The 26,373-nt window shown below is 34.3% G+C and overlaps 3 protein-coding genes and 1 non-coding gene across 4 annotated transcripts; 2 read left to right on the top strand and 2 right to left on the bottom strand.

The window, feature by feature from the left end:
• The first annotated feature begins 1,498 nt into the window (after positions 1-1,498).
• On the top strand, positions 1,499-1,999 carry LOC133334451 (uncharacterized). The gene has a single exon (XM_061542747.1). The coding sequence runs from the start codon at positions 1,544-1,546 to the stop codon at positions 1,997-1,999; it is 456 nt and encodes a 151-aa protein (XP_061398731.1). The 5' UTR covers positions 1,499-1,543.
• Positions 2,000-9,755: 7,756 nt separating this feature from the next.
• LOC133334442 (autophagy-related protein 13 homolog) lies at positions 9,756-25,664 on the top strand. The gene is made up of 2 exons (XM_061542739.1): positions 9,756-9,762; positions 23,851-25,664. Exon 2 carries the CDS (start codon positions 23,888-23,890, stop codon positions 25,649-25,651), a length of 1,764 nt encoding a protein of 587 aa, XP_061398723.1. The 5' UTR covers positions 9,756-9,762; positions 23,851-23,887; the 3' UTR covers positions 25,652-25,664.
• Positions 15,565-15,637, bottom strand: Trnaa-agc (transfer RNA alanine (anticodon AGC)). The gene has a single exon. It is a non-coding gene; the product is annotated as a tRNA-Ala (tRNA).
• On the bottom strand, positions 18,676-20,021 carry LOC133334450 (MKI67 FHA domain-interacting nucleolar phosphoprotein). Its single transcript, XM_061542746.1, has 4 exons — positions 19,934-20,021; positions 19,513-19,851; positions 19,014-19,446; positions 18,676-18,962 (listed from the first exon to the last, which is right to left on the bottom strand). The coding sequence occupies exons 1-4, from the start codon at positions 20,018-20,020 to the stop codon at positions 18,676-18,678; spliced, it is 1,146 nt and encodes a 381-aa protein (XP_061398730.1). The 5' UTR covers position 20,021.
• Positions 25,665-26,373: the final 709 nt, after the last annotated feature.

Here is a 26,373-nt window from a genome sequence, read left to right as displayed (position 1 = left end):
AATAAAAATAAATAAAATAATATAATTAAATGTAAATCTGTATTTCATTGTCATGCATCATGTGTAACATCGACCAGTCCATTCAGAGTTGTATTTTTATGATTGAAATCTTTTCTCATAGTGCTCAATTATTTAATACAGCAGGATGAAACAATCAGTTAATGGTATTTTATTTGATTTGATTAAAGGAGCTTTTTCAACATTATTTAACAACAAATATCTAAGTATTAAAACGAAATTACTTCTGTTTAAAGTAAGTATTAGGCCTATCCAACTTTATGCATTTCCGATTTGGTTTACCATATCTCCATCGGTAATGAAAGAATTGGAAATTTTTGAAAGGGGTGTAATTCGGAAATGCATATGTAGGAACTATCAACATCAAAATAAAAGGTATTCGAATGGATTCATTTACGACACGTCTTCCATTGTAAGGTTGTGCGAGTACTCCCTCTTAGGTTTAGAAAAATTTGTAAAACATCTCCAACATTTCAATGGAGGTGTGATGCGCGATATTTTAAATTCAGAGTCGCATTTTAGTTGGTCAAATACAAATTGTTTATCTCCTATTGGAATTTTAAAGGAACAAAATTATTTGTCTGGTAGTCTTTATACATCGTCAACTCCCGGCATACACAGGGGTTAGTATGCTCTGTTTTGGTCCTTAGTTGTTATTTTTAGTTTGTAAGTTTAAAATTTGTATAGTAGTTTTAAGAACCCTTGTGTAGATGATTCTCTACAAAACATTTGTATATGCCGGGAGCAAACATATTGTAACACCATCAGATTACATTATCATAAATATTTTGTCATTGTCATGTTTGCAATTTGTTAATATACACAAAACATTAAAATTAAAATAATACATTATAGTTTTAAGTGGCCGATATATGTATAGAAATTTCATTGTTAATGCGTTGTATGTTTTTTTTTTTTTTATAAGTCTCAATAAACTTAACTTGATTTTTTTAAAAGAAATTATGGTGTTTCAATAATTTTTGTGTGTTAGTCATCACTTTGAAAACAATGTCAAATACTATATTTGAGTAAATAGGCACTTCACTCAAAGTTTTTTTCTTATTTAACATATTTTAAAACACAAATTAAAAAAAAAAATACAAACACAAACAATTACAGGTACATAAATTATGGTAATAAATTATCCCTTGTATTACTCCGTACTAAATCAACCCCAAATAAACATTTGTACCAAAATCCGTACCCTTGCACTGAATTTTCCACCCACACCCAACACTAATTAGTAGATTGTGTTTTTTTTGTGTGCGTGGAAAATATACAATACGAAAAATTTACAGGGAAATGAAAATGAAATTTTGAAAAAAGAAAATTTTTGAATTAAAATTCGACAGTGAACCGACATAGACTGGACGCAGTAAAGTGCATTTTTTTTGTGGCCGATAAGTGAGCTAACAATAACACAATGGAAAATGTTTTCTCTAAGAATAAACATTTCATGAAACAAATGCACCCTCGGATGTGCACGGTGAAAATTGTGAGCGTATTTTTAATTTGTGTGGTGGTAATGTTTGCATTTATAACAAATGTCGAAGGAATTGATTGTTTCAAGTGTGTTTCGAAAAATGGAACAAACAGGGCGTGTGATGATCCCTTCCACAACAACTATTCCACATCGATACTGGAGTCGCCGTGTATGGGAGGACGTAAAGGCCGTGATGGGTTGTTTCCAGCAACAGCATGTATAAAAATTGCCGGATACTATGACGACACAGGTGAGACAATCACCGTGCGTGGTTGTGCCCTGGACAGTGGCACCCTTACAACGGACACGGAAATCATTCGGATGTCACATTGCGGTAAATTCTACTACGATGACCGATATGTTCACGGCTGTTTGCAGAGTTGCAGTGATGCCGATGCCTGTAACCATTCTCCACAACAAATTCAGCCATTAGGAATTGTGAAACTTTTACTTGTAGCACTGGTGATGGTGCGACAAACTCTGGGTGCTTGGAGTTAGCATATTGGCTGAGCACCTTTTTCCATTGCTGGTGATTAATTATTTTGTGTTTTTTAAGAAACAAGAATAAGGTTAAACCCATATCAAAATTGAAAAAAATTGAATGAATTAAATGTTTTAACTATGCACAAAACTTTGTTCCATTGTTTAGTATTGTAAGGTAAAAAAAAAACAAATGAAAGCAAACCAAAAACAAAAATTATATCATTAGAATAAAAATTAGCACTTTTTAAGAATTAATTAAACGGAATTAATAAAAAATTATTTAGAAACTATATACGAGTATATACATACATATATACAACATTAATTTTGTGTTTGTTGTTGGGTTGTCGACCTGATTCGTTTGTATACGAGTGGATTTAACGAAAGGTATTTTTTGGTGGAAGCTTTTCATGAAATGTATACAAAACACTGATGGAATTTAATTGTTGGTATCATGTAATTATATTTAATTAATTATCGGTTTAATACACATTGGAAGCGTAAAGAAGACAATAAATTAAGAATGCATAGAATCTACTATATTTTACTATTTTCTTCGATATTATAAAGGAAAATTCGTTATCGCAGTAAAAAGTAGTAGATTCTTGCAGTACGGGGACATACCAATAATTTATTAGAATATTTGAATGATTTTTAGAACGTAATAGGTCTGTTCGATTATTCCACCATTAGAAACAAAGAAGCAATTGGAATAATTTACGTTAAACTTGGACATAAAACAAATGCATATGTAGGATTTTATTTAACATGTTTCGGAATGTCCGATGTGGGCCAAATATGGTAAATTCATAACGTCTATCTCATAGAAGCCCTGCTCTCTATTTGTAAAAAAAAACCCTAGTAGTCCATTTTTACAATCCTCCCAAGACACCAATTTTTTTATCATAAAAGAAATTTTGCAATGCAAGAAAAATGTGATAATCCCTTGGTACCATATCCGGATTGTATAGCGGATGCATTAAAACCTCCCAACCAAGCTCCCGAAGTTTCCGGCGAGTCATTATAGATGTGTGTGGCCTAGTGTTGTCCTGGTAGAAACGACACTTCTTCTGTTGGTCAATTTTGGCCGTTTGTGGTCAATTGCTATCTTCAAACGGTCCAGTTGGAAGCCATATGGAAGTAACTCGATTCTAATAACTGGAACCACGGAGAGCACCCCACACGCAGCTCTGAACACAATGCTTAACTTAAGGCCTCTGGGTCTCAGGATTAAGTGTCAGGTCGCGCGTAGTGCCCTAAGGCTGCATGAACAAACTCTTTGGCGAAGTTGTACCTTTGGCCATATATAAGCGACTATATATCACACGTCCTGAGTTTTGACGATGTAGATGTCGTTATCCCTAGTAGAGACGGCTGGAACCTTAGCAACCCTCCTCTGGGCGGTCTGAGGAGGATCCAAGATGGAAGAAAGTACAGCGACTGGCGTCTACTGTGAAAGGCTAAGCCTTCATGTCACCTACAAGCTGGATAGCAACTGTAGTGTTTTACAAGCTGAAATCTTCGCTATTTGGAAGGCAGCAGAATTGATAAAAAGTCTGCATGCAGAGATCGTTGAACCGATGACTACCTTTAAGGCTTCTATTAAAACCATCAAATCATGGAAACACTCACTTACAGCTGTCGGCTATGTTGGGTACCAGGACACCGTGACATCACAGGTAATGAAAAATCAGACGATTTAGCTAGACGATGATCTCAATCTACAGATCTAGTAATCGAACCTAGGTGCAATGTGTCAAGATCTATCTGGCCGACTCTGTCAACCAAGAGGACAAACTCACTGTTGAATCTGAGCAATACTGTAATTAGAGTAATGACAGGAGTCATTACAGGTCATTGTAATATCAGGGCCTTTACCAGTAAATGGGACCATGATGCTACTGATTACTGCCGACTCTGTGCTGACGAGGAGGAGATGGAGGCAATTGAGCATCACCTGTGTCGCTGTCCAGTTCTGGCCTACAGACGGCAAAGACTATCGGTTGCTCACTCTCCAACTATAGAACCTGGTAAATTGGTTAGGAAATAGCAACCATTTTAGGTTTGTAATGATGTTGTAGACTAGCACGTAAATGTTTTTCTGTCCAATTTCTTTAGCCATCGGAACTATTCTCACCTTCCTCCTAATAATAATAGCTTCTTATTCTTTCCTTCCACACAGTTATAAAGAAGCCACATCCGCACTATATATGACTTATGTTTAGGATCATTATTCTGAAAAAAAATTAAATGTGACTTGTTGTCCCCGAGAAACCCAAAGTTCATAGCACTGGATATCAAAAGTTGTTTTTTTTTTTAATTTCAAAATATTATTGTGCGTCCATTGTTGTTTCTATAAACACTATATCTCCCAAATAAAATGTACCTCCAAATTAAAATTGACATTTTTCCAAATGTCACTGTTGGGATGAGGTTTTACTTTTCTAGTGCTTTTAAAGGCTTGTGCCAAACTCTGGTGGGCACATTATTTTGGTTTCATAGCAAAATATAACGTTGTCCCAATATTCAGTTCGGTGTAAAATGTTCATATCAAAACTACTTACACACGTTCTTCAACGCATACCGATACCCCAGAAATTACTTATATTTTTAAAACATAATAAAAAAGTAATGTCAAGAAATACTAAACCATATGGTATCTCCCGAATTGTGATATTTTTGGGAGTTTGGGCACATTTTTCAATCAAATTGTTGTAAGTTTATATTTTCGTTTCTCGTCGGGCAAATATTTTCATCATATTTGGATTTCTCATTAGGTCTCAAATCTTCCTACCCAATAAGGTGAAAATCGGCTTCGGATTTGGTATAACCCTCATATAAGGGTAATCCCAATTTAGAGGATATCAAACATGTTTTTTTTTTAACGTCACTCTAGATTTACAGCACGGTCAAGTAGCTTAGTATTAGCCCTAGCAATCCCAATCGATTTTATGTACTTTCCATGTCTACCTAATGGATATAAAAAGTTCGTCCAGGCCGAATTTAAAGACGTTTTTCTTGTTTCGAGACTTTATAAAAAAAATAAACTACAATGCCACAGTATTACAAGGGTACTGGGAAGCATGGAATAGGGTCAATAGTGGTATTGGGCTGTTTTTCTTTTTATGGAAAACGCTATGGTTCCCTTCGCTGAAGCGTCTTTCAGCTTGACAATCACCTCCAAACATACACCAAAACATGACAAAGATTAGTTGCGGGCATAGCACAATGAATAGGTAGTCCATTTAGCGCAGCTGATGACTTTATTAACTGTTAAAATGCATAATTTGTACTTGGATTCGATGTGCAATGTTGCCAACCATGTAAAATGTTATAAGGAAAAATTTGACAGACGGTCGAGACAAAAACATTTGATACATCACCTTATTATTGCATTATGATTGCGGGAGTCAAAAAATAGGGTTTTAAAATTGCCAACATAATCATTAGATCCTCACCCTATAGAAAAAACTTTGGAGCATCATAGATAGAAAAATCAAAACAGATTCACTAACAAACATAACCTCTTCCCAAAAGTTCATCCAATGATCAAATTGAGCATTTTATTAATTCAAGCCAAATTTGCTTATTTATAAGAAAAAAATCAAAATGTTGCTTTAGTTTTGACCATGCGAAAATCGGGTCAATTTAGTTTTTTTTATTATATAAGGCAAATTAAAGTCTCCAAAGCAAATCGAAATCACATTTTGATGATTCTGAAATTCGTTTAATTAATTCAGAATGTATTATGTACATACAGTAGATATCGGATATAAGCACATCGCATATAAGAAAAAATCGGATATAAGAAAGATTATCAAAAACACCGAGCTTTTACATCATTTCAGTGTAAAAATTGTTTCATATAAAAAAAAAACCCAAAAAAAAAACACTGATATAAGAAATGTTTGTCAAACACCAAAGTTGACAAAGGTATTTGAATATTTAAATATTGTAAGTCAAACCAAGGTGTATGCACAGCTACAACAACTAACATTTTACAAAAACAACATTGCTTAGTTTTTGGCAAAAATAAACAAAAACAGTTTTCCATTTATGTTTATTAATTTTTGTCAAGAACAATACTTTGATAAAAAAATTAATGATTTTGTATATTCTTGAAGTTTTGGCAATTTTAGGTTAGTGAGTAAAGTTTAAGACCCGTTCACGAATTATTTTGAAATGTTTCCAACGTGTAGCCCTTGGTTCCTGGTGATATTGCTTATATTGTAAATTAATTTTTTTTTTCGAAGAATTGCCTTTAAATTTCGCCTCCTTAGAAAGTTTGGTGGATATAAATCCCCGGCCAAAGACTAAATCAAGGAAATTGTGTTGCCCTTGTGCAATCTGTCTATAGGAGTATATCAAAGACTTTCACCTTTGGATTGGTTTTTGGAGATACCAATAGGCAGATTCCAATATAGACTACATATGTATGTGTAGCTAGGATTTATGAACAGATTTCAACACGGGATACAAAACATAAAATATTTGGATCAAATCAGCGAACGGTTTTAAAACTGATTTAAGCCTATTTTTCCTTTTCGTCCGTCTTTATGAATATATTTGTTATCAAAATCCTAAATTTAAAGACAATTTTGTAAATCGTAATTAATTGTTTTTGACAATTTACTTTACAAACAATAAAGAAAAAAGTTTAAAACCATATGATTGCCACTTACACCTTATTTAAAACGGCATATACATTAGAACTTTTTACCGGGTTAATCTACTTTATGAGGATTTATTTGACATATATGCAAAGGAATTGACAATTGAAACCCACTGGGTGAACGAAATCCGGTTAAATGTAAACGTACTATAATACACCTTGAGTCAAACTATAAACTGTCTTTAATTTTTTATTTTTTTTTTTTTTATTTTAGTTTTTCTTGCCAAACTATAATTTAATTTCGTTACTTTGTATTTTTATATACTGAATTGTTTTATTTAATAAAATATTGTTGCTTTTCATTTAAACATTTTACTTTAAGAAAATAAATTCGTATAAGAAATAGATTTCTTATATGTGTATGTACCCCTTATCTTATAATGTAAATCTGAAAATCTCTGACTTTTTTGGGTTTCTTATATCCGATATCTACCGTATCTACATCAGAATTTAGAGAAATATATGAACATGTTAAAATTATGGTATTTCATAAGTATTTTAAGTTAACACAAACAGATTCTGCAATTGTCTATAACAACAGCAATAAGAACTCCCCAACCAGATTTATTTAATCTGTCAGTTACATATGTTTGATATTGATCAGAAAAAAATTCCTGCGTCACCAATATTTCGTTTTAGCCAAGTTTCGATGAAATGAAGACTTTTGTAATCACAATCAAAAGACTTTAAATAAGTATTTTTTAAGCTTAGTGTTAAGACCTCTAACATTTTGGTTGAGTATGGATATAGGTTTTAAAAGTTTTTTTAAGATTAGCGACACAGGGGGATAGACTCTAGATTTATTGGGTTATTCCCCCTGTGTCGCCTTTATTTTCAAAAAAGTTACAGGTCATTTGTTCAGTTTGGAATTTCGGTTGCTTTAGTTTTGATCACCAGTGTATATCCATATACCGGTTGTTTAAAATATTTTTTTGTAAATCCAAAAACATACCATCTTTCTTCAGCTCCTTATCACAGGATGTTTGAACATTACTTTCTCGCTCATTCTCTACATTCCAGTATTGTGGTGCAGCGGGTGGTGATAATAAATTTCCATCAAATTCAATATAATTTTGATTATACGAATATGGGTACGAATTCCGTTCACAATTCACTAAGGTGTCCGATGTTGAAGTTACACATGTCGTAGTTCCGTTAAAACTTTGATTAAATTGTTGCATATAATATTGATGCATATCCCGATAGGTATTATGATTCATGTGATGATGGTTAGAATTTGACACTGGATTCTGATAACAATGCATTGCCGGATTATACGGATTTACTGAATATGTTTCCAGCGAATTTTCATCAAATAAAAAATCATCCAAATTTGTTTGCATTCTGTTAATTTTTTTTTTATTAAATTATTTTTCCTTTATTTATCTTTTAAATTAACAGCAACGACTAAACACCAATGTCACTCGAAGAAAACTAAACTGATGGATGTCACATTGTGCAATGCAAATTTGTTTCCGTTTTTTTCTCCTCTATTCTTCTTCTTTAGATCCTCTCCAGTGATCCATGTGACATTTTCATAAATGTATGGGAGTGATCTTGTTGCTGATTGGTGGTATAGGTTTCTGTCGCACTGAAGTTGTATTTTGATTGGCGCATATGTTTTATAGATTAGAAGAGGATACCCAACAGCAACAACAACACAAACAACGTACGACTCACATCATCATATGTGGTGGCAGTGGTAGTCTGCTGTCATATTTGAAATGTTACGATCTGTTGTTATTGTTTTGATGTTGACTTAAAGAGAAGTAGCATTGTAAATTATGCTCCAAGGGGACGACAGAGTGTTGTTTATAGAGTGTGGTCGATTTGTGTCAATAGGACGGCACATAAACTTATGTTTGTTTGCAAACAAATAATAAGGGGAATATACACTGAGAAAAATTAAATAATTTACTAGAGATATTGCAAGAACAATGGTTCTCCTTGGATCTCCACATGTTGACAATCGCTCAATAAAAGCCTAGTCTCGATTTGTGCAAAGAAATTTTTTAAACAAGTGTTGTTGAACAACATTTCCACTTTGTGCAGAACAAACTAGTTTGTTAAGAAATATATACAGTAAACCCTGCTTAATTACCTCAGTGAAAATTTCAAGATTACCTCGTTAGGGTAATTATCCGTGGACCCCGGTTAAATACCCAGCAAGGGTAAATATCGGAGGACACTGGTGTTTTGTTTTTTGCTTGAGATATTAACTGGAGCTTTAGTTTGATAGACAAAGAAGTATTTCTGGGAGACATTTCACGAAAAATTTCCAAACAATAGATTTTATGTGCACATGTGTGGCAAGTGTACTAGCAAATGTAAGTAATTTTAAGTGAAGTTGCCAGATTTAAAAAAATACATTGGGTAATTACATGGGACAGATTTAAAGGTATGGTTACTTTGGGGTATGTTATTTAGGGGCAAATAAATGAAATGGGTAATTAAAAGGGGGTAATTAAACGTGCAATTTTGTAAGGGATTGTACTGAAAATAACTGGGTATTCTGAAATCGGATTAATTAACCGTGGATGGTAATTAAGCGTGGATGTAATTAAGCGGGGAATACTGTACATTCTTTTATTTTTGATCAATCCTGAAAAAAGTAAAATTTTGATAGTTTATATTCTAAGGGGAACTGAAGCCCGCCATTTCCTCTTCTCCACTTTTTAGATTTGTTCTCATAATCTTTCCTTCGACGACCTATTTGCGGTTTAAGACTCGCGTTATTTATTTTGTAATCAAAATTTGAGTGTATTCGTTTTTTTCGCGGAACATTTGGTCCATCTTGACAAATCCATGCAAAATAACCAAATTTACTCTTTTAATTTGACGTATTTTTGGTCCATTGTTGTTATTGCAAACCATGATGCAATAATAAGGTGATGTATCACAACAAAAACATTTGTTTTTGTCTCGATTATCTGTCAAATTTTTTTTATATAATATTTAACATAGTTGGCAACACTGTACATCGAATATAAGCAGAAATTATCCACTTTGACAGTTAATCGAGACATCAGCTGCTCTAAATGGACTACCTATTCATTGTGCCATGTTGCAAACCTTACTTCCAGTGACGTTGTAAACAACAATATAGGTGTGTCTGGTTACTTTCCAGTAAGCCTTTTTTTGTAAATTTTGAATCGCTACACAAACTTATTAACAAATATTAAATAATAAATAAACAGCCCCGCCACCTCTGTCAATACTCTCCATGTTTAATTTTTATGTTTATGCTTTGTAGGAGTGGGCTACTTATCTACAAACAAGTAATAAGGCCACTAACTGGGTATTCCTTCCCTGTTTGGTTTGGGATCTCTTCCCACCAAATGGTGAGGCTGCGCATTTGGGTCCTGTTTAGCCTTAAGGCCAGAACAAGGAATCTGGCGACTACCTACTAATAGATTAGTGTATGATTCCATCGACTTCGGCCGAGTAGATAACTTTCTAATAACAAGCGCTCTTAGGTTCCTAGACCGAGCGGCAACTTTAGAAAATAAGTTAGTTGGAGATAGGCTTTTGTGATAAACAGACATCGAAAAGTTGATTCGATGATTTCACCTGCCAAAACGTAGATTATCCGCAGTAAATTAAAATAAGTTTTTACAAAGTACGGTTTCTTTTGTTACAATTACAATATAAACATCCGAAGGGTTTCAAAATTCAATCTTAACAAGTAAGAAAGTATCAGTCGGTGTTGCCGATAGCTATACACCCTAACCCTATGATTTACGGAGAAGGTCTTCGGAGTTAAACACAGATTTTATTATTAGATTTATATAAGGTAAATGTTTTATCAAATATTTTTCAGATTTAATGTTGATCAAATCGATTATTCAAATAAAATTTGGAGGTACTGGAGGAGAGGGCAGACGAGTCCGATCTATGGGATAATATGTTGTGGAAAGTTTGGTTCAAATCGGACATTCCATTCGCCTGATATTGAATTTATAAATATTGAAAATTTGGACCCTTTGTGAAGGAGGGAAGAGAAGGAATGGACCAATGGGTCTCATCATCGGACATCATCTTGGCTTGGTAAAGATAATAGCTAGTACAAAGTTTGGTTCAAATGGGATAGTCTGTTCGCATGATATTATAAAATTAATTTTTTGCACAATTTTGTAAGGAAGGAGTGGACCGATATTCCCCATCATTGAACATGAACTGAGTTTGGAAGAAATATTAAGATATGCAAAGTTTGGATAAAATCGCCATTTAGGAGTTATCATGGTCACCAGCCGCCCAGAAAGACGGACGCACATTTGTAAATCGACTCCAATTTTCAATATTTCGATGAGGTATATTTTCACCGTATCAAAGTGTATATTCCCTCATTAGTCATAAGGCCTATAGTGATTCTAAGAGGCGTACGGACGGAGCTGCAGTTCTGCATTGAACAACATACTGATTAAAAACCAGCATCTCTGCATGACACAGGCATAACAATGCATAAATTTCTCGAAGTGCACATTTAGACATTGATCTCCAAAGTGTGCGCCAGAACACCCACACACACAATATTTGTTTACATTATGAAATATGAATACTTCAAATACAAACAAAAATATGAATTTTACGGAAGTGTAATTGTTTATCCCTCTTCCTTCCTTCCTTTCTTCCTATCACGTAATGCATGGGTTATTCCAGAATCCAGAGCGAACATATGTTGGTCACTCATAATATTTTTATGGATCAATTAAAATGCTTCCAAGTCGGCTTTTCTTAAGTGAAAGAGTTTTAAGCCACATTAGCGTAGCTAGTCAATCATAGTTCCAAATGATGTGTGATTATATCTTTGTTAGACAATTTTATTGACCTATTGAAGTTTATATGTAGTTTGTTGTCGTTTTTTTTTTGGTTCTTTTTTTAAAAGAAAAACGATTTTCCTCTTCTGTAAGATTTCTTTTGTTGCTACAACATATGGATATTTTCTATGCCTTTGTTTTTGTTTATTCTGAATAACAACAAAAAATATTAGTCTTTGGAGTGGTGATACGTGCTATTGATATTTTTATAAGGGGGCACTATGCCACTCGTTACAAGTGTGTCTTATTTCAAATAATGAAAATAACAGTCCCTGATTTTATGTTCAATGCATAGATAGTGGTTTGAATTTTTTATTTGATATTTATTGAACAAACGGGATATGAAAAGATCACGACTTTTTGTTTCAATAAAAAAAGTTATGGATTCTGTCCTGAAAATAATACAATTTCAGAAAATTCGGACAAATTCGCCAAAGATCAAGATCGAACCATAGGCGAAATATTCTACAATAATGTTGTTCATAAGATTTTAGATAGGGTCCTCATAGACAAAAAATCGATTTTCACATGTTTTCATCGTAGCGATACACAGTGCCACAAACGCGACCGAAAATGGTTAAAACCAACTACCTTGGAGGAAAAATTTATTGATGAGAATGGATATAAAACACTCTAATTAGAATAAATATGAAATTTAGCATTGATACCTCAAGTAGTTTTGTCTATACAAGGCTACAAATCTGATAATTGTTGGCAAACTATTTTATACCCTTCACCACACTGTGGTACAGGGTATTATGTCTTTGTGCATATGTTTGTAACAGGCAAAAGGAATCGAGATAGACCCATGGTTCCTTTTGAGAATATGCATAGCATCACGTTCTGAGAATGACGTGTGTTAAATTTCCTGAAAATTGGTTCAGATTTAGATATAGCTCCCATATATAGTTTCGTCCGATTTTAGGTAAATGGTGCACCAAAGTCCCTATATATCTTTTGATTTGCACGAAATTTGTCATAGCGTAATGAATAAGGTCTAGAATGGTGTGTGTTAAGTTTCCTGAAAATCGGTTAATATTTAGATATAGCTTCCATATATACTTTCGTCCGATTTATGGTAAATGGTGGCCGGAAGTCCCTATATTTTTTCGATTTGCACGAAATTTGGCATAGTGTACTGAATAAAGTCTAGAATGATGTGTGATAAGTTTCGTGAACATCGTTTCAGATTTAGATATAGCTCTCATATATATTTTCGTCCGATTTAATGTAAATGATGTACCAAAGTCCCTATATATCTTTCGATTTGCACGAAATTTGGCATAGAATGATGTGTGTTAAGTTTCGTGAACATCGTTTCTGATTTAGATATATATTTTCGTCCGATTTAATGTAAATGGTGTACCAAAGTCCCAATATATCTTTCGATTTACACAAAAGTTGGCACAGCGTAATGAAATAGGTATACAATGATGTGTTTTAAGTTTCCTGAAAATCCGTTGATTTAGATATAGCTCCCATATATAGTTTAGTCCGATTTTAGGTAAATGATGGCCCGAAGTCCCTTTATTTCTTTCTTTCGATTTGCACAAAATTTGGCATAGTGTAAAAGGCAAGCAATTAATCGGCTCAATAACAACAAAGCAGCAGGAGCCGATGGTTTACCAGCCGAACTATTCAAGACTGGTGGCCAGATGCTGGTCAGGAGAATGCACCAGCTGATTAGCACAATTTGGCTAGATGAATGCATGTGATAAGACGATATGTGCCAACTATAGAGTAATAAGTCTCCTTCCCATCACATATAAAGTGCTATCCAGTGTGCTGTGTGAACGATTGTAGCCAGTGGTCAATGACATCATCGGACCATACCAATGCGGATTCTGACCTGGCAAATCCACCATTGACCAGATTTTCACTCTGCGCCAAATCCTGGAAAAGACCCACGAAAAACACATCGACACATACCACCTATTTGTCGACTATAAAGCCGCATTCGACAGCCCTATCCGTTCAGAGGTGTTTAAAGCCATGTCTGCGTTCGGCATTCCTGCAAAATTAATACGGCTATGCAGGATAACTTTAAGTGGTACAAGGTCTGCAGTTAAAGTAGGAAAGGACCTATCGGAGCCCTTCAATACCGAACGAGGATTCAGACAAGGTGACAGTTTGTCGTGTGATCTTTTTAACATCCTACTGGACTCTGCACACCAAACAACACATATTACTCGCCTACGCCGATGACATCGATATAATGGATCGAACATTGCGAGCGGTAACAGCCACCTTTGAACAAATTGAAAAGGAGTCTGCAGTAAACGGCGAGTCTGGAGTCAGGCAGTAAACGGCGAGAAGACCAAGCTGATGGTATCAACGCGCAAGACGTCCAGTGGACTTGGACCAACTGTGGAACTTGAGAACTACAGCTTCGAGGTAGTTAAAGACTTTACATACCTTGGTACCGCCATAAATAAAACAAATGACATCAGTTTTGAAATTCGGAGAAGGATAGTGATGGCCAACAGATGCTACCATGGTCTAAGTAAGCAGTTTAGAAACAAGACCACCTCCCGCCTACTACCCGTGGGTAGTATCAGCGCAAGCAGATGAGGCAGCTCTTGGGGTGTTTGAGAGAAAACTTCTCCGAAAGATCTTCGGGCCGATCTGCGTCGACGGTGAATATCGACCTCGAATGAACCACGAGCTTTACAATTTATACGCGGACATAAACATAGTCAGTCGTATTGAGCTGCAGCGACTACGGTGGCTAGGCCATGTTGTGCGGATGAATGAAAATGCCCCAGCTCAAAAGGCATATAAAAATGAGCCTACTGATGGTTCCCGTAGAAGGGGAAGGCCACGAATTAGATGGAAAGACCAAGTAGAAAACAACATCATGGAACGTGGTCTTCCAAATTGGTGGACTTGCACACAAGACCGACGCGCTTGGAAATCTTTTTTAAGCTCGGCTTATGGAACAACCGTTCTGTAACAAGCCAGCTATGTAAGTAAGTATTGAATAAAGTCTAGAATGATGTGTGTAAAGTTTTGTGAAAATCGGTTCAGATTTAGATATAGCTCTCATATATATTTTTGTCCAAAGTCCCTATGTATCATTCGATTTACACAATATTGGACATGTTGTACTGAATTAATTCTAGAATGATGTTTCGTGGAAATCGGTTCAGATTTAGATATAACTATTTATATCATTCGTACTGAGGAAAAACTGATTCGACAAATCTATTGAGAATTGAAAAAGTGTATAATCATTCTCAAGAATTTATACTAAACAAAAACATTATAAGGATATAAATATATGCAGATCTATAAAAAAAATTCTCAAAAAAAAAAACTTTAATTTCGGGAAAATTCAAGAAGTCTTTATTTGAATCGAATTTGAATACCTTCGTGTATGAAAATTATTTTATGTAAATGTTGAGCACGACTGTGCCTGAAATATTCCATCCGCTTCCATTTCCATCCGTTCAATTTTGGATTGTCTGTGTAGGCAAGAGCTTCAACATATTTCCACAAAAACAGTCTAATGGCTTTAAATCGCGCAATCAAAGTGGTCAATCAAATACAGCGAACGCCTCATGTCATGGAGGTCAAACTCTTGTATTTTGGCAAAAAAGTTGGATATCATCTCACGGTACGCTCATCAGCTACGTTACGATTGCGCAGCATCTAAGAAGAAATACGGTCCTATGATACCACCAACCCATAAACAGAAAGTGTGATTTTTCTGGATGCTTTGCATATAAATCCCTTCGCAAAATTTTCCACGTTGTTGAATAACAGAGACCCAATTCCTGCGAATCAATATTTGGTGGCCATCATTAGCACGAATTTTCATAAAATTATTCAATAATTTTCACGATTGTTTCTTACTCGACTGTTTATTGGGCCATAGATTAGACCTTGGATTTTTGCATCTATTTAAAATTACAGCCGATTGTAAACGAATTTTTTATTATTCGTGTCATTACTAATATCAGTTACATGTTTCTTAGTGACAACTAAAAATTATCGTTCAAATAAACACCATTTCCACATTATAAAACATCAATCAAAAGGGCCTGTACTTAAAATTTAAAAAAGTAAATGAAAAAATATAAAAAGTAGATTGGAGATGCGGGGCATCGATCCCCGTACCTCTCACATGCTAAGCGAGCGCTCTACCATCTGAGCTACATCCCCTGTTGTGAAAGTTGTGGCAAATATTACATTTGCGCCCATGGTTTAGGTTTCAATAAACAAGTAATCGGTATTGTATATTTAATTGAACACAGGGTGACTATCATAGTATTGCAACAGGGCGATTTAAAACTAATATAAATTATTTTAAAATGTCTGAAAGTAACGAAATTTTATAGTATAATAATTATTATTAATATTTAAGTCAATTTTTGTATATTTCAATATAGATTAATTTAATTATTCTTTTCATTTGATTTAGTCAAATTTTATATACACTGTTGCAATAATGGCGCCATATGAGTTAGGAAACAAAAATTATCACTCCAATTGGAAAATCCTCACTGGCAAAAAGTAAATTTTTAAGTAATAAATAAAAATAATAATATAGCTCACAATCCACAATACAGTACTATAACAATTAATTTTATAATTTTTATTTTTTAAATTTTTTTATAATTCATATTTGTAAAGATTATTTTGCATTTTAGTACGAAAATTTGCTAGAAAATTGTCACCGTACACTTTGTAAGGAGATTTTCTATACAATGTCAAATTACAGCCGATTTGATGTTATAACGTTCCCAAGATATTCAAAGTACCGAAAATCTTAAGATAACGTTATAAGGATGGACCAATAGAAGTATAGTAATTCTGGGGATGATTTGCCACCTGATCCGAACCAAAATATAGTGTTTTGGTCAAAAATCTTTCAAATTCAAATTTAATTTTCAATGGGGTTACACCTAAAACTAGACCTATACCCAACACACTAATGACTGCAAAACTATATTACACCGAATAATTAAAGGTGACCCCCCATCTCGATACGATATGATCGTATATTGAAGAATTGTTTTGCATATATCTATATGAGGGCTTCAAGAATAAGAAAACAAGTTAAAACAGGGGTTATTTCGACCCGGCCGAACATTTTATACCCTCCACCATGTAGATGACATTCAAAATACATATTAGATAACTCATGTTATTGTAGAACTATTCAAGAAGACTTGAGAAAAAGATGATTACCTAATAAGCGGGTTAGCGTTTAACGGCGGTACCGTTATATGGAGGCTACACTCAAACTTGGTTCAATATTAAACATTTTTAGTACAAGGATGAGCTATACAATGAGAACCCAAAATACCAAATTACAGCCGATTTGGTTGAAAAACGTGTCCAATATCTCCTAATTACCAAATATTTTGTGTTACAGTTGTTAGGAGGCTACACTCAAACTTGGTTCAATATTAATAATTTTTAGCACAAGGATGTGCTACACTATGAGAACCCAAAATACTAAATTACAGTCAAGTCAGTTGAAAATCGTTTCCAAAATCCCAAAATATCGAATATTGAGGTGGGTACCGTTATATGCACCCTCTTGGCCGATTAGAGATCAATAGCACCTCTTCCTTACACTGACAAATTTTCCAAATATTGCTAGTATTCATTACAGCCCTGCTAATTACTTATCGAGGATCCCTTGTGTTGTGATATTCGACTCGAAAAAAATCAAAAAAATTAAGTTTTCGTTTAAGTTTTAAAATTTCACCGAAAACTATAGGCAATGTCCTTGACCATAACCGAAACTTCTTGGAAAATTTTAAAGGGACCAGGGCTTTGTTTCTGCCCTCTAATGTTAATGGATTACTATAATTGGTATCAATTAAAAAAAAGAAAAAAAAGACAAAAATTAAGTATTTGGTCCATTTCATCCCCTCAATATTAACCTATTTTTACCAAAAACTATAGTGGTCTTCATTGGCCAGAACCCATCCTACATGCAATATTTCGTGAAGATTGTTCCATAACGGTGGCCTATATCGTGTATACAAATTATAATGGACAGACAGACGGACACACATGTCTAGATCGACTCAGCTAGCCGTGATATGGCAATCGGTATACTTTAAGGTGGGTCTAGGATCAATATTTCGCAGCGTTACAAATTCTTGGGGCTGCACAAAGCTATAATACCCTGACAACATAGTTGTGTATGGTATAATGACATTTTTAAATGTAGGTTATAATTACATGAATTTAATAAAAAAACATTAAATTTTTCGAAAACCTAAATGGGGGGTTTCCCTTTAAGAAAATGTTGCTAAGACAGTCAACAACCGAAAGTGGGTTGTGGATGTCAATGCCGCTATGTAAAGGACAGATACTTTCGGAAGAAAGGTCACTGTTTTCGATATTCGCCTTGATCAAAAGCATTAGACAATAAAATCGAGCATATGGTCTGGGTGGTTGAAAATTCCTTGTGGGGATGAAAGCCCTTGGCGAGTGTATTAAGAGCCCAAAAGGATACATTTTGTCATGTTATTGAGTTATGTTGTGATAGTTATATTGAACTTTAATACTAATAAATTATATATTTTTGATTGGGGATATTATTGCAAGTTATTTTTGAGTTGACATGATTTCAGGCAAATTGAATGAGGAATATTTTTGTAAAACATATCTTCTTTCTATCTCTATTCCTTGTGCGTCTTTTCGCCCTTATTTTCCTGAATCATGAAGAAAATACCACAAGTTGAAATATTCCAAAAAAATGTCGCTCATGTGATTTTAGATAGTGTCCCAAAAGACATGAAATCAATATTCGTATGTATTCATCATCCTTTTCTAATTTACCCTAAAATTAATACCTTTTTGTAACTCATTTGGCGCCACCGTTCTTTTTAAAGAACACCACAAAGGCAATGCCATTGCTAGAAAACTACTGTTATCTAAGTGAATTTCTATACTCTCCTAGCTTCATTCTACAACCATCCCACCAGACAGACAGTTGTTTCTAAATCTACTCCTTTTGAAACAGATTTGGTCCAAAGACACTTGAAGTCTAAAACCCGATATTTCGATGGTGCACATTCGTATTGGTATCAAAGTCCTTATACCCCTAGCCATAAAGCTAATAAATATTCATTTAAAAATATATATTTATCTAGATAATAGAAATTTATTTTTTTTATACAAACTTATATTACTGAAAAGGGGGAAAAATTGGTATTACAACAATACATACTTATAATCTATTTAACTTTTTTAGATTTCTTTAACGCTTTACCAGCATTTTTTGCATTCTTTCCTTGGACCTTTGTAAAAGGTTTAGCTAACTCCTTTGCTGCATTAATTTGCATTTTATTTTTGGGTTTCGAAACAACGGCAGGTTTAACAAGTTTCTTTGTTGGCTTTTGTATGCCACCGGTGTGTGGTTTACGTTTAAGCATCTGATCGAAACGTTCAATATTTGAATCCTTTAAAGATTTGCTAAAATTGGTTTTAGTCTTTTTAGTTGGTTTAACGGGTTTCTGTTCCTCTTCTTCTTCGGATTCTTCATCTTCCTCGTCGTCCTCATCATCTTCCTCACTGTCGTCCTCTTCATCATCATCGTCATCTTCTTTAAGGAATCCATAGGATTCTTCATCGGATGATTGTTCATCGTCATCCTCACCCATTGCAATGTAATCTTCATCTTCAGAATCCTCTTGTATGGTATTACCTAATAAATCTTCCAATTTTGGTTGTTTCTTTGATTTCTTCTCATCCGTGGGCTGCTTTTCACTTTTCCTTTTCGACGATTTAGAGCTGCCAGCAGCATTATCATCACTTTTTAGTTTAGGTTCAATTATGATTTTATTAATATCGATGCCAAGATGTTCACATTTCTTTGCCATTTTCTGCAATTTCTTTAGCTGTTTGGTGGTACGTTTGGTGAAGTTCTCCTCGGACCAATCGTTGTGTTGTTTCATTTTACGTTGTACCGAAGCGGTTTTACTCGACACCCACACAGTTTTTCCAGACTAAAATTAGGAAATATATATTGATTAGATAATGGTAATAATTTCAGTAATGCTCATGGGACAAACCTTATTTTTAATTTGTCGCACTGTGGATCTGAAATAGTTGTATTGTTGTTTCTCTGGTGGTATGTAAGCGGCTTTGACAAGTTTCTTAAACATCAAATAATTATCCATAGTTTCGGCGGCAACTTGTGCAACCTCGGGATATTCGAATTCCACAAAGGCATAACCTTTGCTGTTGCCAGTTCTCTTGGAGCGGGCCAATCGCAATCTTGTCACCTTACCAAATTGTTCGAAATAATTTTTCAACTGTTGTTCAAAGAAACCATGAGGCAAGTGTTTGATGAAAACAACACCACGATCATCCTTTTTCTTGGCTTGTTGTTTGTTGATTTTCTTTTGAAGCTGGAAAATAAAAAAAGGTAAATTTAATCAAAATGTCAGTTCCATCATTCCAGCGTGCAAGCCGACAGTTATGTTACGGTACCTGTGAAGATACTACAGTTTCCTTATTTGCGGCAGATTCTTCCTTTTTAGGGGATTTCTTTGTTTTTTGTTTAATAACCGGTGCCATTGTTAAAATATTTAATTTACAATTTTACTCTTGAAAAAATTACAATTTATTCACAATATTCCATAAAGAAAACACACGTGCAACAAATAAACACTCTCGCTCTGCAAGAAATCTCTCAGCGGCTACGGTCGTGTTGACTTTAACATTGACACAGTCAGTAGCTTTTGTATATGTTGTGTAGGGCGTCCCTAATTAAATTGCGTATAACTATGAAAGTGACATGATAGTAAAGAAATAAATTCATTGCTGGAGTTTTTAATATAAAAGTGTTTGGATTAGTTTATGTCAAGAACATGATGTATGTTCGTAAAAAAAAAATTAACGCAAACATAGTAAACATTGCTTGTATTGAAATAGTAGATAAAACTTATCTTTTAACAGCGGTTTTACCTTCTTAAAGAGCATTTAGACTACAAAATACACACGATATTATGTGTCAAATGCAAAGCCTCATGTTCGTAAAGTAATACCTATATATAAATGAGATTTACATTTGCGGTCAAGTGGATTTATTAAATGATATTATTAAGTTAAAAAATCGTTGAATTTGTGTAAATGAGAGTTGAAATCGATTTCATTTCATAAATCTAATAACGCTTTCAGAATAAGAAACCCACATTAAAATTACGCCCATATAAGGTAGGAAATGTTGAGGGTAATGACAAAAGAAAAAAAAAAACTATTGTGGCTTCTTCTGTCAAATATTAAATAAATATATGGATCAGGTGTTCATTTGGCATATTTTCAACACATAAATAAAAACGCAAACAAATAATGAAAGTCTATGATTTCGATTAGGGAATACCGAGAAATGATTGTTTCATCCATAACTTATCAATTTCTTTCAGACGAAGGAATTAAATGGTTTTCATTTCAATTAAACTCGAATATATTTAAATTTATTTGACAAAACAAAAATACACAAAAAATGTATTTTGATTTAATAGAACAAGCCACTTTAAGAAAAAATTGTAATCAGATGGTATTACCTTGTAATAATTATACCATGGTAACTGACATTCGGAATTCTTGAATGGTAAAAAGAGGTTAACATCAGAACATATGTATGTCCATGTTTTGATATGAAAGTCCGTCCTATTTTGAATATTTTTAAGGATCAATTTTTAATGGATGTATTTTGAATTTTTAGTCGCAATTTCCAAACCAAGTTTCTGCATTTTGGTATACCTGTTTCTCAAAAGACGAAAATTTCAATTTCAAAATGTCCATATATTAAGGCCCCATCTATTTTAGACACTTCGATGGTCCTAAGCACATTTGTTACCTTTCGTATTTCGGTTTTTGTTCCGCATGGTGTGAGGTATAAATATTTCTAAACGGCTTTATATGGACTTCGGTCAATATTAATCCTTCTCACAGTTTCCCTGTCTATAGAAGGCCTTCTGGAAGTTATTTTGCCATTTAAATAAGCATTATTGGTCTGTTCCGTTCTGCAATTATTTACTATTTTTTTTAAGTTTGACAGTCCAAACTTTTTTTGAATCCCGCGAACACGAAAAAAATAAAACTGTCATTCAAAAGTATTTCTCTCTTAAAAATACCTACTGAAACGTTTTCTAGCACGGAAAGCGCGGTATAAATAGAAACAAGTTAAGTGTTTTGGAAACTTCCATCTCTGTTATGAACACATGTTAAATGTTGTTTCGGTCTGGCAACTCCTTCATATAGAAACAGACATGGCACAATAAAAATATAGTCCATTTAGCGCAGCTGATGACTTGATTAACTGTCAAAGAGCGTACTTTCTACTTGAATGCCATGTGCAATGTTTCCAACCATGTGAAATATTACAAGGAAAAATTTGACAAATGGTCGAGACAAAAACAATGGTTTTTATTTTGATACATCACCTTATAATTGCATCATGAAAATAGGTGTTGAAAAAAAGACGCATCCACAATTTTCAACAATGAAAAAATTAGAAATGCTTTTATTGTAAACAAATTGCGGATGCGGCGTTCAACCTGTTTCTATATGAAGGAGTTGCTAGATCAAAACAAAATTTAACATGTGTTCATAAAAGAGATGGAAGTTTCCAAAACACTTAACTTTTTTCTGTTTATACCGCGTTTTTTGAGCTAGGCTAAGAACATTCCGAACTGCCCTCGTATTGAAGGCATATCGTAACATTTTCTGTGTAAAAATCCTATATAATGATCTTCTACCTATAATTGATCAATTTTTTTGAGGAACACCTCCTGAAATGTATTTTGCTGTAGAAGCAGTTCCAAGATGTTTTTTGTCTATAAAAGTGTTTACTAAAGGTATTTTATCCATAGAAGACGTTCTAGAAAACTATTTGCATATAGAATGCTTTCTGGAAGTTATTCGGTCTATTAAAAACTTCTAAAAGGACTTCAGCACAGTTGGACTATCCCCTTCCTGAAATGGCTCGTACATTTCCATTCCGGTGTCCGAAGGGAAATATGTCATTCATTTAGTTCCGTGGATCATTTTAGTTCAATAATTGGCAGACGTCAGTTAATTCGAACGAAAATATTATACCAAAACGAACTAGGTAAACAAGTCGAAATTAACGTCTTAGCAAAATAAACGAAACCACGTACCGAATGTTCCATTTGCGGAATATTTCCTTGGACTAATTCGTTCCGGAACAACCCAACTCTAGTCTTCAGTCTACAAAAACCTTTTGAAAAGCCTTTGCATAATTGTAACAAAAACCATTCCTATAAAACACGTTTGATGTAAATATAGGACCAGTTTAATAGATCGATACTAATATAAGCACATTATAAGTAATCTATTGTTTTATTGTCCAAACCCTTCCTTACATTAAACATGTTTAATTTTTTGACATATATACAAAAATATGATAGCTTACATGACAATTAAATTATGATTAATAATAAAACACTTTTCGTGTAAATACACCCTAACCCACATCATTTGATCAACATGTTTAACATATTGCCACACCACTCTATCGGAAAACCAATCACTTATCGATACAACTGAAACGAATAATCGATTTATAGAACCCTAATGATGAGTAACCACACGTAGAAATTCCATTCAATTGTAAAACGGCAAAGAGAGAGAAACACGCGAGCAAAGCGAACGGAAAGAAAATGTCGCAGACATTCAATTTGTAATTTAGTTTTTTTGTGTTAAAGAAGAAACAAAGTGCAGATTGATAAACAATTCCTTTGTTATAAAACGTGACGCGCGAATTTTTGTTTAGCAGTGATAAACACAAAATATAAACGGAAAACCAACAAATGAAATTGAAAAATTAATGCAAAAGCAAAACAAGAAAATAAGCATACCAAATAAAGTGAATCTAAAAAAGGGTGTGTAATGCTTGTACAACTGCTGCTGCTGAATGAGTGCGAATTGCAGTAATTACCAAGAAAAGCAACAAAAAAGAAGATTAAAACAAACAGACAAAAACTGCTGTTGTAATGCAGGCAAGAAAAAATGATAAATATAAAAAAATGCGGAAGTTTAATAAGATTTTGCAAGTAACAAAATATTAAGAAAAAAGAGGAAATATACATACACCAATAATAATAATAATAAAGAGAAACAAAATAGAAGAAGACAAAAAACTTCTACGAAATTCCAAGAAACGAAACTGTGCATGTGTTTGTTGTTTTTTTTTCATTGAAAGTGCATGTGAGACTGTGTGTGTGCGAGAAGAGCAACAGCAAACAAAAACAACAACAACAATAGAAAACAAAGAAGAAGAAGAAGAAGAATTGAAACACGACGAACACAAACCATTTTAAACGAGAACAAATTTGTTCAACACAATAAAAAGAACAACAACATCAAACGTAAAACCGAAGAAAAGAAGAAGCAGCAGAACAAAGCAAACATTGCAATATGTCGACACAACGCATCAATGCAGCCGAAAAAGATTTGGAGAAATTTATCAAATTTCTCGCTTTGAAATCCACCCAAGTTGTGGTCCAGTCAAGGCTTGGGGAAAAAATCCAAACAAAATGTAATCCATTGGCCGGAAACGATTGGTTCAACATCGTGGTCGAAGATCATCCAGATGTTCATGCTGAAACGAAAAAAGCCTTAGCTTTGTCACCCGGAGAGAACATTTTGAAACGTCTGCCGCTGTGTGTGGAGATTTCCCTGAAAACAGCCGAAGGTGATCAAATGATTTTGGAGGTGTGGTCATTGGATTTACAGCCTAATGTGGGCGGTGGCGTCGGCAGCGGTGTCCAAACTAAGAATAAAGATACCGCAGCCAACAACGCCGCCAATGACAAGGCTGGCCTTAATCAAAACATCAATAATACATCACAACCCGATACGCCCTGTCTGAAGACAGCCCATGCCATCTACAATCGCATGGGCATGCTTTTGAAGTCATTAATTTCGTTGACACGTGCCACACCCGCATACAAGCTATCCCGACGCCAGTGTCCCGATTCGTACAGCATTTACTATCGCATCTATGTGGAAAAGCCTCAAGTCCATGCATTGGGCGAGGGACATAAAACAGTGCGCATTGGAAATTTAAACACCATCGTGGGCAATTTGGTGATGAGCGTGTCGTATCGCACGAAAATGACAATTACTCCATCGGCCACAGCTGCCCAGGCCAGAACACGAGAATCGAATACCATCATGATTGATTCGAATCACTTTAAACACTGTGAAAATAACAGCAAACAGAATGCGGGCAATGCCAGCAATAAAAAAGGATCTGCGGGTGGTTTGGGTGGTGACAAGAAAATCATCGATATTGAAAAACCCCTGAGGCCAGGTGCCTTTACAGATGTGGGTAAACTGCGTCAATATACCGAAGATGATTTTGTTCTACCCGAAACACCACCATTTGAGTGGTTGTTGCGGAAACCCCGACACGAGAGTACGGGTAGTACCGGCACGGGTTATGGTGGTTCCATTGAATCGTTAAATCGGAAATGCGATTCACCACAAACGTCGCCCTTGGGAAATGGTCATCAACACAATATCAACAATAATGCTGCCACGATTAATAACAACAACAATTCCTCGGCCACCAACAACAACGTGACGGCCTTTAAGAGTTTGGAAAATGATGAAAATTTACAGCAACCGACAGCAGCTGCAATCCCGCCATCTCAAAAATCACCCAACAATTCAACACACTCCCAATCACCTGTCAAATCATTGTTTATACCCGCCACCATAAATAGCAACCTGCCACCCAACTGTCGGCAGCAGCAGGCCTCCTCTCCGCCATCATCGATAACCACAACAACACTGGCCCATCATCTCTCATCGGAAGATGAAAATCTACTCAAAGAATTGAATTTCCCCTTTGCCTCACCCACCTCACATGTCAATGATTTGGCGAAATTTTATCGTGATTGTTATCATGCGCCGCCCCTCAAAGGTCTATCAGAGATACAGGCTGAGACGTGTTCGCAGGCGGCCAACAATCAACAGCAAACAATTTCCTCCGCCGCCAATTCCTGCTCCAACTCCAAGGGTGAATATTCCTTTGTCGATGATCTTTCCAAGCAGTTGGAACAGTTTGAAACCTCCCTAGAAGACTATGACAAATTGGTATCACAATTCAATAACCTGCAAACATCATCGTCAACCGGTAGTCGTAGTAGTGGGGGTCTACAAATGAGTAATTAAAAAAAAAAACAAAGAGAGAATAAGGTCGAAAGTCCAAGTTTTGACTGACACTGTACATTTGTAGAAATATTGTAAGAAAAACAACAACAGGAGTATATTTAACAACTATTGTTATTATTAACTAAAAATTAAAATTTAAAACGAAAACAAAAATATGTATAGAAAAACAACAACAAAATTAACAACATTAACGAAACAGAGAAAAGAAAAGGTACTGATATATTGTAAATTGTAATTTAAAAAAAAATAACTATTTGTTTGTAATTATGTATGTATTTAGTTTTGTTTGCAACAAAAAACAAATTATTTTTAATTTTATATTTTACAATCTGTATAGTTATTTTTTCCTCTATTTTAGGTTAATGTTATTATTTTTTTCTGTTTGCTAATGCGATAATGTTGCTATTGTTTAATTTATATATCTAATGTTAAAAAAGAAAAAAACAAATGAAAGAATGCAAAAATATATTTTTAATAAGAAAAGAAAACTTATTCTAATAAGATACAACAAAATTCAATACAAAACTAATTTTCATTTATTGTTTTATTTCTGTTTTTGGGTAATTTTTTTAGTTTTTATGGTTTGATTTTTTTAAAACTTAGGTATTCTTAAATTTGAAAAGAAGTTGACGAACTATAACAATACACACACTTGCATTATAAATATAAACAAATACACTTTTTAGTCAGGTAGAAGGGAAAACTTCATGATTGAATAATGC

Source organism: Musca vetustissima, unplaced genomic scaffold, assembly GCF_032173495.1.
Source record: "Musca vetustissima isolate MV318-11 ecotype Yass unplaced genomic scaffold, APGP_CSIRO_Mvet_v1 utg561, whole genome shotgun sequence".
In the NCBI taxonomy this organism is placed as follows: domain Eukaryota; kingdom Metazoa; phylum Arthropoda; class Insecta; order Diptera; family Muscidae; genus Musca; species Musca vetustissima.
The sequence above is the reverse complement of the archived record's forward strand: the minus strand, read 5'-3'. Positions and strand labels throughout refer to the sequence as shown.

Coding starts and splice junctions, on each gene's coding strand:
- LOC133334451 (XM_061542747.1), top strand. CDS start 1,544: ATGTTTGCATTTATAACAAATGTCGAAGGAATTGATTGTTTCAAGTGT.
- LOC133334450 (XM_061542746.1), bottom strand. CDS start 20,020: ATGGCACCGGTTATTAAACAAAAAACAAAGAAATCCCCTAAAAAGGAA. Junction 19,852..19,933: donor AAACTGTAGTATCTTCACAG/GTACCGTAACAT, acceptor TTTATTTTCCAG/CTTCAAAAGAAAATCAACAA. Junction 18,963..19,013: donor TGATGATGAAGAGGACGACA/GTGAGGAAGATG, acceptor CCGAAGAAGAAG/AGGAACAGAAACCCGTTAAA.
- LOC133334442 (XM_061542739.1), top strand. CDS start 23,888: ATGTCGACACAACGCATCAATGCAGCCGAAAAAGATTTGGAGAAATTT.